Here is a 17,475-nt window from a genome sequence, read left to right as displayed (position 1 = left end):
AACTCATTTAAACATTTCAAACTGAATTTGGAAATATTCCAGAATACTGATTACTGACCATGAGCTCCATTCTTGCTTTAACAAATTCACAGAAAGTTCCTTTAAATTGTGGATTAATCAAAGACCACCATCAGCCAAATATGGTGCTGAGTCCTTAGGCTGAGAAAAGCAACGACTTGATTTCTGAAGAATGTTGATGAGCGTCCCACTGACTTTGCACACCTAGAAGACAGGACTGGTCACCAGCTATGAAAAAAGACACATGCAGGCTTATGCTAATGAGAACAAAATAAACACAGACTTTAAGACCACAGATCCTGGTGGTGCTGTGATAGCAGATGCTGTTTTCATATTAACAGTGTATCCTTGCAGTGATGGAAAAGCACTGGAAGAGCACTTTTGACTCTCTTGTGTCAGGATAAGTCACTTGATGAATGTCATCCCTTCCTTGGGAGTCCTTTTATTTATCTGCTAAATTTTCAAACGTGTATGTTTGCTCCATTGGTGCCTGACTTGTGCTGCTGCACTAAGTACTGGGTAGCTCTGTTGACCCAGAACACAGCAATTCACTAATCATTCCTAGAGGGGAAAACAGCCATTTGGGAGTGAAGCAGCACTTCCAATGTGTCCTTGTTGTGTATTTAACAGGACAGAATTGGTAACAGGATGTCATGCACGACTATAGCGGCGGATATGCAGAGCCTGCTGTAATTAGCCCTCACTTCAACAAGCTACTGAGGCTTTGAGGTGGGGGTAGAGATGCAGAGAGGAAGAAAACACTTTTGCTGTGTTGAACAAGCTTTCCACGGAGGGATGAATCTTTCACCTGTCGTACTACCGTATGCAGACAACTGTAATTATGCTTAGGCACCCAGCATCATCCTTTACAGAGTTATATTCATTTTTATTGGTGGCAATTAATCTCTAGTCATATTTTTGAAGGAGAAAAAGTGAGTAAGTTAGCACGTTTGCCAGGGAATGTTAGCATGTGACCTGAAATATGGCAGCTCCCTTTAATGTATCATCTCCCAAGAGAGCACTGGCTATTTCAGACTCATCTCTCATGGTATCGACATCCACACATGCAGTCTGAAGGGAGCATTTGTACCTCCCTGGCATCACCACTCTCAGGTTGCTTTTCTTATTGATGGTATGGTTAAAGTCTCTGTATCATTTTGACGGTTTTAATGGCATATGCATTTACAGTGTGGCTCTTGTGTAAGCTTTAATCAGCTTTCTGTTCACATGTTGTTGCTGTTATTATTTATCTCTATTATGGTAACACATAGAGGCGATCAACAAGAGTAGGATTAGACTGTGCTAGGCTTGGGTTGTATTTTAACATGGCCTCTCTGTGCCCACAGAAGTGGTGCTAACAATCCCGAAGTACAACAGGCTTCCGTGGCTCTGAGGCTGCTTTGCCTCTATCTCAGAAACTGGAATTGCTGTCACTCACCAGCTAGGATTTACTACACTGATGTTTATAGAAAAAAATGTCTTGGTTGCTTAAGTCTTTGGTTTCTTCTGTTTTCTGTTAATTTTCTAGCAGGAACTACCAGACCCCCATCCCATAGCTAGTTACACACTGGAGTAGCCTCACACATGAGTGGTCCTATTGAGCTCAGTGGAATTACTCGTGTGAGTAAGTGCTTGGATTAGCTTATCAATTCTGTATCTGCCTACCTTTGTAAAGGTGCAGAAGTTACCCAGTGCAGATCGGAGTTATCACAATCTATCACAGAATATCCCAGTGAAATCATACAGGTAAAGAATTTACTTGCCACTCCACAGTCTGTCACTGCAATATGGGACTTAAAAGGGAGAGCAAGCCAACAGGAATTGATAAACTTTGAGCAATGAAGTTCTTATTTTCATGTGAGATTACTGCAGTGTAAAATCAGGTGAGGATGATATTTCATTATCACAGATTTTACACTAACATGTTGCCAATGAATTTCACTCAATTCCCTTTGCAATTAATCAACAGTGGATGAATTGATACTGCATGAAATGGCTCTGCTCATTGTGACATATATAGGACTTGAGCTGATAGCTAAAAGTAGAAAATCTTTGCCATCTGAGGTGAAGACTTAAATCTAGGAGAGACCAACATGTCATCGTGTGTATATGCTCCCATCTTTAGAGAGACAGCAGGATGTTCACCTCAGTTATACACACATACTATGACTCCCGTTTCAAACCGTTTGGAGAACTGTAGTCAAAACCTGCTGGTAGTTTTAGGAACATAAAAAGAAGCCTAACAAGTGCAGAGGCTGTATCAGTAGCTGTAAATGAGAGATGGTACAAGCCCCATCTTTTTGTAATTCTGTTTTTCCTGTGTCTTCCATTAGCATTCAGATGTACTTTAATCCTCATTTTTATGTCTTCTCCATAATAAATCCCCATGAAATTCACATTCTTAGTAGCTATCTGGTATGCCAAGCTGTTTTATTTCTTAGATAATTAAAACATTTTGGCTAGCTAATTTGGGCTAAACATACTGAATCTTGCAATGTGTGCTTACTGATGCCTTGTACTTAGAAGCCTTTGGAAAAATCTGTGTAGCTGCCAGCTGGTTTTCTGGTCACTGCAGGCTTCTTTTATTATCCAGATTTGGGTTTTTATGATTTTACAACCAATTAGAGGAATTTCTGCTCTTTACTTCAACATTTTGCTCTTCCCTTTGGCTAGATTGTGAAGTGAAATTTGGTATGGGGAGAAAGCAAGCATGTGACCAAATATCAATAGTAAGTAAGTGTTCAAGTAAGATTGACTTACATAAAGGGACAGACACTGTAAATGTGAAACAAGATGCTTGAGCTGATGATGGGAAATGGTTTTCCCATTCTATAAAAGGTTTGCTTTCTCCTTCACTTTCTTTCAAAGTGGAAAACACAAACTGAGCAGACAAATCTGGTGATTGGAGCTCTCGTCTGAGACACGGAAGACCAAGGATACAAACCACATCTTCTAATGAATATTATTTATTCATATTAAGCAAATTAATTGCAGCTGGAATTATATGAGCCCAGAGCAACCCACAGTCTGGCAGTGGGGTGTGGTAAGGTAGGAATCAAGTCCCTGAAGCAGGCAGGGTTAAGTTTGATTCCTGCATTCTACTTTCCCATGCAAAGGGCTATGGGCTATGCTTGCATCGTTTGGATTTGTACCTGCTGTGGTGGTGCAGAACTGCATCCTTGATGTTCAAGTTCTGTGGAAAACAAATCAGTGTTTCTGGAATGGAAATTGCTGGGAAACTCCATCAGCTCCATCAGATTTGCTCCCTGCCCCAGAAGGCTTACAGAGTCTTTGCAAGTGTCTATGTGAAATAAAGATGGATCATCTCTTTCCACAGATTCTCAGTAATAATTTAAGACTTATAAAGAGTAAGATTTTTGTTTGCTCGGCTCCCAGCGGTGTTAGTAAGGAACTATCATCCCTGTTTACAGCTGTGGGAAAAATGAGGCAAAGCAATAAAATATCTTATGTGAGGCACAAGCAGGAGTATGCACAGGGATGCACTGCATGCACTGCTGTCTGCAGGACATTAAACCATCTCTCTGCACACGTGCCCTGTAAGACCCTGCAGATCCTTTTGGAGACCTTGGAATTCTCTTCTCATGGGTTTATTTTGGCCTTTAACAGTGTTGCTCAAGAAACACAAGGTTGTAAACTGGTAATCAGCAATTTGGTAATTTGCAAATTGGTAATTTGCAAACTGAGTAAAGTCTTTTCTTTTACTGCTGGATATCCTCAGATGTCCAATGTGTATCCTGCTTCTCAAGAAGAAGGACAAAAATATTACCAAAATTAACTGATAGGTATAGTCATCCAGTGTGGGTTTATAGCCATGTACCATAGAAGGAGAGAGCTATGAAATTTCTAGGACAAGAGCTTCAGGCTTAAGTGGGCTTTACATTTACCCTGCTAAGTCTGAAAACAGAGGTCCAGGCCTGAGAAGCAGTGTGTCACCTGGGTATTAGTTTACAAAATGTTTGCAAATAAAAGAGTTTGTGAAGACAGCTCTGTTGCTGGGATTACGCACTCATTTCCTGCATGGCAGTGAGTTTCACACTAGCAGAAGAGTTGTTGATATAATTGAAACCAGTTCTCTGAGCACAAGCAACTGTACTTGGAAAATGATCTGTAACTGCGTCTTTACCAGGGATTTTGCCAGCAACTCTATTCTAAATAGAATGATGAATTTCTTCACCCTTGACATAGCTATATTGAAAGGCTGCAAAGCAAAGGGTAGGACTACTGAAGAAATCCTTGGTTTTCTGCAGATGGTTTACTGAGGAAACCTTAACCTCTGGGTGTTTGCTTTGAGCTGTCTGTTTAATATGCATACATCTTAAACGGCTGTTTTGCAGGTGCTGATTGCTGTTTCTATAGCAAATCAGGATCAAGCTGTTTCTGTAATGCTGACTTCCCTCTCTCATCCTGCATATGGTCTGCAAACAGGGAGAAGGGATCAGGCAGGATTGCCATGTGAAGGGTTCTCACTGTGCTTTAATGCGTTCTGTAGGGAACCTCCCCTCCCTGTCAATGGCCGTAGGGTTTGGGGCCCTCCTGTATTGATAGGACATGCTGTTACCAGAAATTACCTGACATACACACTCCATACCTTCATCCTTAAGCTTGGTCAAGCCTTATGAAATCCCATCTCCAGTGATATTTTCTTCCCTACCATCCCTTTACTCCAGAAAAAACAAACAAACAAGCCCCCAGCACCAAAGGAGAAAACCTTCTTTAGATTATCATATTTGTCATCTTACAGGAACAGCGCAAAGAAATAATATTTGATGACATTATTAAATCTACAGGATTTGCTTGCAATACTACCTGCCATTAGCTACACTGCAGTCAGGATGTGATCCTCTGCATCTAATTCCACTATAAATTCATTCCTTCCAGCTATCTAAGAGCACTAAGAAACAGGATATTAAAAGATTTAGGTCCTGATCCAATAAGGCTGTTAAACAAGTCCTCAAATTTAGGTATAATGCTAGTGCTGTTGTCTCCTTGCATGTAAAGTAAGTACATCGCTTGATCAGGGGGGTAGTTTCAGAAAGTCTGAGGGCCCTTTAGGAAGTTGGTGCTATTAACAGTGCCTCCGCCTGCCTGCCAACCAAAACATAAGAGGCTGGGATGAGCTGCTTGCGAGGCACTTTCCTAATCATCTCGGTAAGTGACTGTATGTTTTCCAGGTTGCGATAGCGATCACTGGGGACCCCACTGCAGCAACCGCTGCCAGTGTCAGAACGAGGCGCTCTGCAACCCCATCACGGGCGCCTGCGTCTGCGCAGACGGCTTCCGAGGCTGGCGCTGCGAAGAGCTCTGCGACCCTGGGAGCTACGGCAAGGCCTGCCAGTTTAAATGCCAGTGTCACAACGGAGCTACCTGCGACCATAAAACAGGAGAATGTCACTGTGCTCCCGGATACACGGGGGTATTGTAAGTTCAATGATAGGTGTAATTTACTCCGCATCATATAATGGGCTTGCTTTGACCGCTTTTAATGCAGTGAGTAGTTGGCAAACTCTACACAATCCATGCGTTATATACTTTCCCTTGTAGAAGCAGGTAACAGAATTGCAGAGAGACTAAATAAAGGGAATCTCTTTTTTTGCTGCTAATTATACCTGTCTGCATAATAAAATAAAATTTAGTGCTAAAGTGAATTTCAAAATCCATTATCATTTCCAGTTTGTACAACAACTGTACCTGTTCCTAATTTCAGTGTGTGAATACAATCCAAATTACAGCTGAGTTTTTATAAGCAATTGGACATTCTACTCATTAGCAGTCCGGTGCAATATCAAATGGGACTTACCATCCCCAATTTATTTGACTTTCAATCTAACTGAGGAAGCATTACTGTTAACTATATCAGCTTACTATCTAGGGGGTAAATTTTAAGCATAGTGAGCAGGGATTTAGCGGTGTGACTCCTATTAACTTTAACGAGAATCATGTAGCTAAATCCCCATCCACCACACTGAAAGTTTACCAGTAGGATTCACAAAATCTGCATATTAATTTTAGGACAGCAAGCAATAGTTTCTTGTTTAAAATAGCCCACAGTGTAACATCAGTTCTCATTAGAGGTCTTTCAGTAGTTTCAGAAGTAATTATGTTTTTCAAAATTATTTAAGGGGAAAAGAGAATTTAGTCACTGAATTTTGTTAGAGATCTATTACAGGTGGCTTAATACTTTCTCAGTCTAATATTATTTGTTGAACTGCGTGAAGGGGAAGGTAAAAAATAAAGACAATATTAACCCTCATAAATAAGTGATATGCCTTTTGAATATTTTATTTAGTACCTAATTGCCTATAGACTTGTGACCTCAGTCCTGGAAGCACTCGCTGCTAAAGACTCTGCTTACTATTCAGAGTGGTCCCATTCACATTAGTGTGTCAGGTCTCAGCAGTAAGTACTTGCAGGGCCAACCCCTGATACGTTGTATGAACATCCTCATCAGAGGATAGTCAGATAGGGGAAGAACCTACTGTAGTTTCAGAACCTGGGATTAGAGAAAGAAGTGATGCGGAAAAGCATCGATGTGCAAATGTAGGAGATGCTGGTTTTTGCAGGGACTAGCGTTACTTCAGCCCCCCATGAATACTGAGAGAGATCCAATGAGCTTAAATAGCCCTTTAAATGATGCTTACTTCTTGCCAGTTCATTATACACTGCAAATGTTAACATTTAGTAGTGACTGGAGACATTTCAAGCATTTTAATCCCATCCTTTTATTCTATTTGCAGTTTCTTCTATTGACATGTCACATAATTCCCATTGAGGGCTTCATCCTGCAACTCTTACTTTCCTGGGCTGTTTTAAAGGATATGAGTTGTCCTGCTGAGATGGGTACATGCATAAAGGTTACACACATGCATTAGCCTTACAGAACTGAATCCATGGCACATAAATAACCCCAGCAGAAATAAAAGAAAACTTGGCTAATTGGTAACGCCAGCTGAGGCTTACTGAGGTTTCATAATTTGCATACGGAATCCCATGATGGCCTGTGTTGTGAATTTTCCTCATTTACTGTTTCCTGTAAGTTCTTTTAAATGATCTCTTTCTTTTCTTGTTTCTTTTCTCTCCACGAAGTTGTGAAGAGCGCTGTCCCCCAGGCAGTCACGGAGCTCAGTGTGAATTGCGCTGCCCTTGCCAGAACGGGGGAGTCTGCCACCACATCACTGGAGAGTGCTCCTGTCCTCCTGGATGGACGGTGTGTAGTTTATTCATACTCATCCCACCTTTAGGGGTTGAAATAGAAAGTTAATTGTTCACTGTCTCAGCAGATGCCTTCCCTGTGTGTCTGTGAAGCGTATCTGCTATTTCTTGTCATGAGTCTCTTAACAATTCTGAGACTGGGCCTGCCCTTGTTATGTGTGCACAGCACTTACACAGCCAGGCCACCAGGCTATGGCTGGTAGCTGCAATCATAGAGTTAAACAAACAACAGTAAACCAAGCAGTAACTACTCATTACACTTCTGTGTGGGAGGAGAGACAAAAAATTGTCTCTGAATTACAGTTCCTTGAAATATTCCCTGCACTCATAGACAGGACAGAAAGCTCAAAGCTCAGCTCAACATTGTCAGAAGCACTGTCCTGTTTTCCCCTTCAGGAGACAGAGAGATGGAGAATCCAGGGGGAATTCAATGGCTCAGGCAGTTGTTAAAGCAGGACTGTACATAGGACACAGACCAGTTCAGTGTCCTGTCCTTACCCAGGCATAATTCCCATTGATTGTAATAGATTTGTTTGCATCAGGGATTGTACTTTCACCCTTTGTGTCAAGGATGCAAGGCCAAACATTTTAAAAGTCCCCAACTTTATTAATAATGTAATAATTAACTCTCTTGGGGTTTGCCAAGTCTCACAGCCCTACATACCATTTAGCTGTACTAAATATCCTGGCATTTTTCCTGTATCTGACAATTAGTCTCTTGGCAGTCTTGCTGGATTTTAATGCATACAAGTACTGTGACTGTTTATTTTAATACATGGAAGACCCTCAAGATCATCGTACAACTACAGCTTCTGATGTGGACCTTACACTTGTTGAAACATTTAAGGGCTGAGAGAGATGTTTGCGTTCCTTTAGATTAATACAGCAAATGCTGCCTCCATTTGATCACATTTGCTGTTACTTAGGAAGTACCAACCGTGAGATTCTGGTGGCTGTCAGGCAGCAACATGGGAGAACATTGTTGCCCCTAATTTTTGGTGGAAGCTGTGTATGGAAAATCTCTCTCTAACCAGCAAGTTAGAGTCTCTCTAACTTGGCCAGTCATGGCAAAGGAGGTGATGATGTTATTCCTTTTCAAATGACAAAACAGGCAAAAGGTTTCAGAAACTTAAGTAAGAATGTGGCACCTTACCCTCAACTGGCATTCAGTGGAGGCAAAGAAAAATTTCTTTCCTAAAGAGTACTGAAGCTAAAGCATAAAGAAAGCAATTCAAATATTTTTGATGGCCTATCAGTCCATTCTGACACTACCCCTAAGAAGTAATCAATAAAGTGATCAACATAAAAATACTGTTTTTAGAGTGGTTTTTTCACCTCCCCTTATCTTCTGCATACCAGTTTTTCTGAGGATCTGAATTGGTTTGCCATAGACTTCCTTCCCTGTATTTTATCAGGAGATTTCTTTTGCAAAGTTAAAAAATCACTGAAGAGATATAAGAATATCAGAACAGAGCAGGAAGTTTTTAGAGGTCGTTTAGGATGCAGCATAGACCTTAAAGAAGAACCACAGCACTGGTGCGGCACAGCAGCTGTGGTCGTGTATTCTGGCCCACTTCTGCCCTGTTCCTTACAGCTTGGAGTTTCTTCTCTGAATTTTTAGTGGTCCAGAGAGACTTTCCTCAAAACTGTGTTGTTGGCTGCTCAGTCCCCAGAGAAACACTAGAGTTAACAATTGATGTTTGAAACAAGTATAACTGAAAATTGAAGAGAGAGATCAAGTATTCTGGGGAAAGAAACTGAAATTATAAGTAAAAGCACTCAGCTTGTAAATGTTGAGATTTTAAGTATAAAGGGTCTCTCCAGGGTTTGAATGAAAAGCTGGTAATTCAGTACACAGAGAGAGAAAGAAATATTTTTTCATGCTATATTTTTAACTCTTGGTGGTTGGAATGGTTTGGGAAGTGAGACATGAGTGGGCTGTAAACGAGCAAGTGAGATAGGATTGCTAGACAGTATTCATTTTATTTCACACCATGGATAGTCCTTCTTTGACATCAGGAATTTTACTTGCTGATTTTGAGGCTTGAGACTGCACATAATCTATTGAATATACCATCATGTTGGAAGGAGAGAATTCTCTCTGGATTTATACAAGTGCAAATCCACTTGGATTTTATTTCTGCTGGATGAGCTGAGACTTTTATCCTTTCCTAGGGTAGGCTTATTAACAGCAGCTCAGCTCCCTTAGGAGCTTGGTTGCCTGTGGGATATGCAAGGGGGGACAATAAGTTGAATGGGAGGAAATTCTAGGGTTCTTAAGTTCTTCCTTGGATCTGCCATCTTCAAAGCCTGGTTCTTTTACTACTTGTAATATTTCTTTCCTCCTGCTTCCTCCCACCCAGTGCAGACTCTCCCAGCAGCACAACAAATTATACAAACTGTGTCCTGTGAGATTTTACTGTCCCTTGGGTTTTTCACCAAGATGTTGGCTAACAGCATATATTGTTGAACTAGTCAACAAAATGGGTCTTCCAGCATGCTACGATGTTGGGCTTTTTGCACTTCTGTGTCTTTGTGGCTGTGGGAGTTAGTGGGTGGCTGCTTTAGGGCCTCATTAACAATTTACTGGTTTAATTCTATACATCTTTCTCATTTGCAGTATTAAATTCTCCAAGCACTCTCAGTAAGTAGAGAGAGAAGTTGAATTTAGCATTCACAATGCTTCTCAGAAACGCTTTTGAAGGACTAGATCTCTGTGCTCAGAAAAGCAGCAATCTTCCCTTACGTGACAGAACATTTGTCACTGGCAACACACCCTGTCTGCTCCCAGATCCCATTCTCCAGGCTCTGCATCATGGTGCCATGTTAATACAACGCATTCTGCTAATCACTTTTTTCTTCATTGCCTATGGGTTTTATAAAGCAACTATAATTTTTATTTTTGTCTTTTTCTTTCTGTTGTGGATTTTAAACATGGGAGTGTGTGAGAAAATGGAGAAGAAAAAAATATTTTCTATCCTACAAAATGGTAATAATATATCAAACAATGTTAAAAGCAAAAGCTGATGAGATCAGGGCCTTGAAAAAGGTGCTGATGGGGTGAACTTTACTCATTAGATGTATAAGCAGCAGGAAACGTTGGTCTGACATTTGATCCACCAGAGAGGGATGTTTTGGAGTCCCTTAGTACATATTAATGCAAAAAGTACGCCTAAAGATTCTCTTGGCTCCAGGGGGATGCATCACAGAGTATTGCTTTCTCATCATTTGTTGATAGAAATCCTGTTCCTTTTGAGACGTGAAGAGAGAAAGTATTTATTATCAAGATAAATGGATACTTACATTTTCAGATATATAGTGTTGTGTATTACTCAAGTCCAGAGACACCAGTTTTTTAACACTGTAATCTGAAAGTTCTTGAACTGAGGCCAACCTGTATATTTTACAGCCAAGAAGCCACCTATCACTGGTTGGGAAAGGCTTGAAGTATCTCTTTTATGATTACATTGAAGAGCAGCCTCTCCACTTTGGGGTTGTTGATATTGCTAAACTTCCCAAACTGTTGAGCAAAAACCCCGAGGAGTGAAAGCAGCCATTATGTTCCTGTTTTATGTTTTGTGTAAGTTGTGTCTAGTATGTGCCTTGTTTAAAACTCAGAGCCCGTGGGGCTTGGTTAGGGAAATAAGACTTCTGGGAGATTAAAACAAAATAATAATAGGGACAGAAAAACACTGTTTCTATCAAACACTGTGCATGGCACTGGCAGCAGCACCACTTTCTACAGTTGCCAAACATTTTCCATTATGGGACCCCTTCTTCAGATCACAGCACTGCCAAACTTGTTTTGGCTTAAGTTAGTCAGCTGGATGCCAGCCTCAGATTTTATGTTTGCTCACATAAAAAAACATTCATACAACTTCTAAGAAAGTCTATGGAAATCCTTGTAAGGCCTCGATACTTGGCCAGGGACATTATGTGATACTTGGGGGAAAACTACCTGAGTTTGGCAGGTGAATTCTCCAAAGACACAACCCATGGTAAACATTCTCTGCCTTGGGACTGAGGAGCTGGAACAAGTCTTGCTCAGCAATTGCTCTTCCTTATGAGCAGTGTCAGTGTGCACAACCAAGAATGACAGTCTGTCTTTTCTTCACTTTTGGAGATGGTTAAGCAGGGAGGGGAAGGAGGAAACAACTCAGAAATGGGGATTTGGGTCTGGATGAAGGAGAGGACTAAAAGGGAGTCTGCAACAAGGATTTGGGGCAGACTGGAATAAAGAGGCAGGAAAGCAGGGGACTGGGAGCATAAAATGGGAGGAGGTAGCCACCAAGATGCGGAATTGAGACAGGTCAGGGACTGAGATATGACTCCAAGGTTGACGATAAGGGGCTGAGAGGATGTTGGATGATGCATCCAGCCAGTGTTCAGGGATTAGGCAGATATTCCACTACAAACTCATGTCTTCTGGCCAAAAAGGTGCTGCACTGCTGATGTGGAGAGTCAGATTGCTTCTGTTGTCACAGAATGTCTTGTTCTATCCTGCCTCCTGCACAGCTTAGACAAAGCACTGGCAAATGCCATTTGTACTGCTTGAAGAGATGAGTGTGGGGGCTTGATGACAGTAGGGGCAATGGAGTAGGTAGGATCTCAAGAGAGTAAAGGACTTCTCTAGAAGTTGTATTTTGGTTGTCTTCATGGTTGGATGAAGGGGGGAATCTCTGAACCAGGGAGATCATCATAGACTGTCACAACTAGCAGAACTTCATCCTCCCAGTGCAGCCTTTCCAACAATCCCCCTCTTCCCAAATGTTCACCTTGTGACACCCAGGGTAGGTCCAACAACTTTTCTGACTCTCTATTTCACAATAAAACCTACCAGCATATATGCAGCTTTGTAGCCTTCTCTGGTTGCCTTTAGCCTCTCCCAAGCCTTCCTGTGTCTATTCAAGGAGCAGTGAATATCCTGCCACCCCAGCTGCAATATATGGGGGAGATCCAAAGAAGAGAATTACCAGTGACTCTACAGTGGCGAGAAAAATCCTTTCTGAAGATAGGGTAGACAGGGATTTACTCTGGTAGCAGAATTTTGAGACTGTCTTTAGTCCATCTTAGACAAAAAAATATTGCTACTACACTTAGATCTAGTTTTAGCAAGGAGGACAGTAAAAGTTCAAGCTGCATATAGAAATTTATTGCATTATGAATGTTGACTGAAATACTGTTCTTTCTGCAACCTTGCCAGGGGCTGGTGTGTGCACAGCCATGTCCTCCTGGAACGTTTGGAATTAACTGCAGCCAGGACTGTCCATGCCACAACGGAGGACACTGTGATCCTGTGACAGGAAAATGCATCTGTTCAGCTGGCTATATAGGAGACAGGTAAAAATCAAAACCCCAAAGCCTTTAGTTTTAACCATGGATTGGCAATATTTATAGCCTTTCTAGGACAATCTGACTCTCTGAAAAATGGTGTTATGTTTCTATTGCTCCAATTACGTTCATCCTTCTGAAACAGTTCAAGCATTATAAATGTGGCAATGTTATTACTTTTTATTGGCAATGCTCTCCATTTACAGGGTTTTTTTAATACAACTTTTAAAATTTAATGGATTAAATTTAATTTAGATATTTACAGTGATAAATTTAATAGGGAGCATTACATGTTTACAAGATATGTAAATGAACTATATTTATACAAATTAATATCCTCAAGAGTAAGCAATGCAGCAATGTTTCCTTCAGCCTCTCTGTGCTGCTGCAGCACTTATCCATCTCAGACACCAACAAAAAGCGATAAATCCTCAAAATTTATAACCAAGAGCCTTCACCCATAAATCGATCAGAGAAGATGATAATATTGTTTTACAAAGGTGTCATGGATTCAGTAAAATGACTACACAGCAAAGTCAAGGTGGGACTGTAATGCACTCTGGTTTAGCCCTCCAGCTAATCCTGCCAGCAGGGCTAACAAAGGTGGGGAAGCTGCAGCTAAACAAGCTTTCATATGCAGTTTTCACTAGGGCTTGGACTGTGTCACCAGGTCCAGAGACCATGGGCACAGCTCAGTAGTATATGCCATACTAAAGCCCTTTCTCCTACATCTTCCCTTTTTTTTATTAGCTAGAACAAGCTAGAATCAGTATACTGACATATGCTACAATAATACTTTTATGCAGCAAAGCTCACTGGAATTTCTCATGTCTTGCTTCATTGTCTAATCAGCAGGTCTTTATAGCACACAAACAGACCAACCTTCAGCACTGTGCTAGGGTTCAGAAAGCTGTGCTCATTCCCATTAAATGTGGAAGTTTCCATTTTATCAACAGTTGTAACTGGACGCGTCTCTGAAGATTAATATATCAGGATTTGCATGTTGAATATGGTGGAAATACTAATTATTTCAAATTCATTTTGTGGAGAAGACATCATCATGTCTCTTTTCCCCCATCCTCCATCTGGAGACAGTGATTTCAGCCATAGGGTACCACATAATTATTATTGCTAACCAAAGCTTTCTCTCCTTTTGGAGACAATTTCACTAAAGGAAGCAACTGTGCAGCCTGGACACTTTTACTGGTGACCACACTTCAATCCCAACCTGTCCCCGGAGTGGCCATGCTCCGGAAGGCTGACAGAGTCCCTCTGTCTCTAGGTCTCCTCATTTGGTTGTTGCAGACTTAGATCGATTTCTGGCTGTAGGTGAATCAACAGTGTCAGAGCTGTCAGGAGCTCCCCGCCAGCAGCCTGCTGCTGAGCCAGCTCCTTTGCTCAGCTGCCAACAGCCCCCAGCCGCGAGGGAGACATGCAGCAGAAGAGCTGGCTCTGCCACAGGCATGTGGCACAGGGAAAGAACAGTAATGGAGTTGCCAAACAGCAGCACTTACACTCTCCAGCAGCAACAGTAGAGAAAGGACCGTTGGGGATGAGGAAAGGAGATGGTGAGTAGAAAGCAGAAGACCTAGTTCTGCCTGCTGTCAAAATCAGAGGGTTTTGCTGCTGATCGCCCTCAGAGAGGGCCTGGAGAAGGCAGATCCGGGAGAGACTGAGCAGAGGAGGCACTACAGGGCAGACCTGACGGGAGTTCCGAAGGATTGTCCTTGAGCAGAGGGAGTGGGGGCTCTTCAGATCTGTACTTGGAAAAAAGTGAGAGAGATTTGGACTCTAAAGAGAGGTGTTGCTTGAGAAGACAGAAGCACGGAGGGAGAAAATAAGGCATGATCGTTTGGAAGAGATGGAAAAGAAGCCAAGGGAAGTCACACTGTGGACCTGCACCCAAGCAAACCCCCTAGGAATGGCTCACCTGGCCCACCCTGGGGCAGGGAAGTGAAAGATAGACGCTGAAGGGAAGGGCAGAAGAGCAGAAATTCAGGTGTGTGAAAGGATGAATGCAAACAGGAGAAAGTTAAGTAAAGCGGCAGTTCAGAAAGATATTCTAGCAGCAGGGAAAAACTGTATTAGCCTGGAAATTCCCACCTTTCAAACAGGTACTCAGAAGGTTAAAACATGTTTATCTATCAGCCTTTAATCAGCCTTCAATAAGGGAAGTGCAACCTTAGGCCCATTATATTTGGTTGGAGCTCTGCCTCTCACTCGGGCTCGGACAGCACGTGGCTGGTAATGGTTTGCTCTGGACAGGCACATGTACCTTTGCTGTTAACTGCAGGTAGCTAATGGCAGATTGCCCATTGATTTCAGTGAGGGCAGGAGCAGGCACAAGGTCTTTAAAAAGTCTTAATTGCTTTCCTTAGTTATGTGTTCATACAGCGTGGACAATGGGACAGATTAGTCAGCACCATTTTAGCTTAAAGTCTTGTTCTACTTTCTGGATCACATGCAACTGTTGCAGTGTTTCAGTATAATTGCAAGCGTAGCAGGAGAACACTGCTGCACAACAGTGTTTTCTTTAAAATTTTATAAGGCAATAAAAAAAAATCTTCATAATAACAGATATTGTGAATAACAATAAAAATATACACACACTTTATCTGCTATCATCTTTTAAAATTGTCAGCTAAGTATTATATAATACTACAGTTCATCATCTTGTGCAGAAGATAATAACAAATAAATATCTGTGGAGGTGAAATGGTTGTAAAGGTCTATGTCACACTTTGTTCCCTACCTGTTTTCCATGAAGTAACACTACACTAAGTATCTAGAAAATTGGCAAGCACTATTAATAACTTCAGGAAGCTTTGTGCTCTGCTAAAATGACTGGATATGTCATGTAAATGTATGTTTTGCAAGCTGGAAAGGAATAATAGCAGAAGCATGGTTAGAAGCTGAGGATAGGGTGCCTAAGAATTCAGTGGCTGACAGGAAAAGCGAACATACTGGTTTAGCTTTGTTTTCCATATTGCCATTAAATCTAAAGATTGAATCTTAACAGAATAAATACCACATTTGTTATAACAATATGAGCAGACTTACTCTCTTGTTGCTGTGTTTGTACCTGTATCTTTTATCAACCGAATAGCAATCTCCAGGTTGGTGTATTTCGGATGCCTTTCAATATTTGTCTGTGCTACATAAATGCGATCACTGTTTCAAAACAAACAAACAGAAAAGCCTAAAGAACTTTACAGCATTATTCCATGAAAAAAAATTTATCTGGAAAAAATATGTATGTTCTAAGTTCATCTGTTAAGCAGGCTGTCTTATGTTTAATATTTTGTGAAATTGCTTCCATTAATTCTACAGGTGACAGCCATATTATCCTATCCCAACCCAAATAATTATAGTACATATTAAAGTTCAGTGGATATTATAATACGAATCTCCCCAGATAGGCAGAAAGCAATGTAAATTAAACAAGAAACATAACTAGGGCTTAGCAGCTCATTTTGTAATTTAATTGAACAATGTATCTGGTTGTTAATGGTGCTATGGACACATTAGATTGATATGTTGCAGAGGAAAGATGTTTAAGTAGAAAGCTAATTCCTGCTGTGATTATTCCTATGTTCCAGAGGAGTCATTATTAGTATTCTTTGTATAAAATTCATTAGCGGTAGCTGCTTGATCTCCAAATAAATAAGTTGGTTAAATTGTTAGTAGAAAAAGGCTAATTATGTAAATGGATTAGGTCGTCAATATTTCATTTCCAGATGCTTTTCTCCCTGCTAGGTAATGCTTCATCTTCTATAAATATAGAATGATATAGTGCTCTATTGACTAAGTATTCATCTCGTTGAGTACAGTGCTCTCCTGCTAACTAGTAGAGCTGTACACAGCAATGGAGACATAAGACATCTTAATATGTTCTTCATTGCATTTCATTTGCTTTAAGTGTTTCAGTCCTAGTGTTAACCATTCTTTGCTGGTTATTTCCCTGAGAGCAGCGGGGCTAACAGCCAGTACCGCTGGCGATTCTCTGGGCTCTTTCCCTTCCTGTTTGTCACAGGCTACTCTCTCTTTGGGTCTCATGAACTCCTGAACTTGAATTGTGTAACTAGCAACGGTGTTGATGCTTGCTGCAATTAAATCACCAGCTAGGCCTTTTGCTTTGTTCGTTTATTTTTACTAAAATGTGATAATCTGAAACTGCAAAAGTAATGCTCTTCTTATATACTGACTGGGTTCATTGCAGTTTTGCCTGGCTTGCATCACACATTAATCTTTTATTACTGATCATTATATTAACTCTCACCTGCCAGCTGTGAAATGACCTGCCGAAAGACATTTAACAATTGCCTCTACCCACTGAGTTTACAGTATACACTTTAATCAATGCTCAGGATTAAATTAATGCTGATAGGCAATTTCCAATATCTGGCATCCATGCGATAAGGGAATTGGGCTTTTCTGGGTTTCTTTTTCTTTTTTTATTAACTGAAAAGGCATATCTGTATTTCACGGTGGATCATGTAAACTGTAGTACTGACTCACTGCAGAATTTTGAAACCACTGAATTAAGTCAAGCACAGAATCAGTTGCTTTCTTTAGGATCTTAGCTGAGCTTTTCAAAGTAAGAAATATCATGAACACTTAAACTGGTTGTGTAGGACAATGAAACAGAATTTTTGGCAGATTTCATAATGTATCCAGTAGGGAAATATTTTAAACAGTGCATGGAAGGTGCAATTTAAAACAATCTGTGTATAGTGTTTGCAGGTTCCATTTTTATGTGTATCAAATAATAAAAATGTTGGCAATTTTAGAGAAGATACTACACTAAGGAGCATGAAAGTGATTTGTCTTGAGATTTTATACTATTGAGCATCCCTGGAGTAAGAGATGAAAAGCAAATTTGAGCTTTAGTTACTC

The 17,475-nt window shown here is 40.8% G+C and overlaps 1 protein-coding gene across 10 annotated transcripts in view; it reads left to right on the top strand.

The window, feature by feature from the left end:
* Window positions 1–17,475, top strand: part of MEGF11 (multiple EGF like domains 11) — a 285,557-nt gene that overhangs the window by 175,961 nt on the left and 92,121 nt on the right. For all 10 annotated transcript variants that reach the window (XM_074917685.1, XM_074917690.1, XM_074917686.1 and 7 more), the window contains 3 exons: window positions 5,211–5,457; window positions 7,123–7,243; window positions 12,452–12,588. In XM_074917685.1, coding sequence (XP_074773786.1) covers window positions 5,211–5,457; window positions 7,123–7,243; window positions 12,452–12,588 — 505 coding nt within the window. The remainder of the gene's footprint in view (window positions 1–5,210; window positions 5,458–7,122; window positions 7,244–12,451; window positions 12,589–17,475) is intronic.

Source organism: Athene noctua, chromosome 13 (assembly GCF_965140245.1).
Source record: "Athene noctua chromosome 13, bAthNoc1.hap1.1, whole genome shotgun sequence".
NCBI lineage: Eukaryota > Metazoa > Chordata > Aves > Strigiformes > Strigidae > Athene > Athene noctua.
The sequence above is the reverse complement of the archived record's forward strand: the minus strand, read 5'-3'. Positions and strand labels throughout refer to the sequence as shown.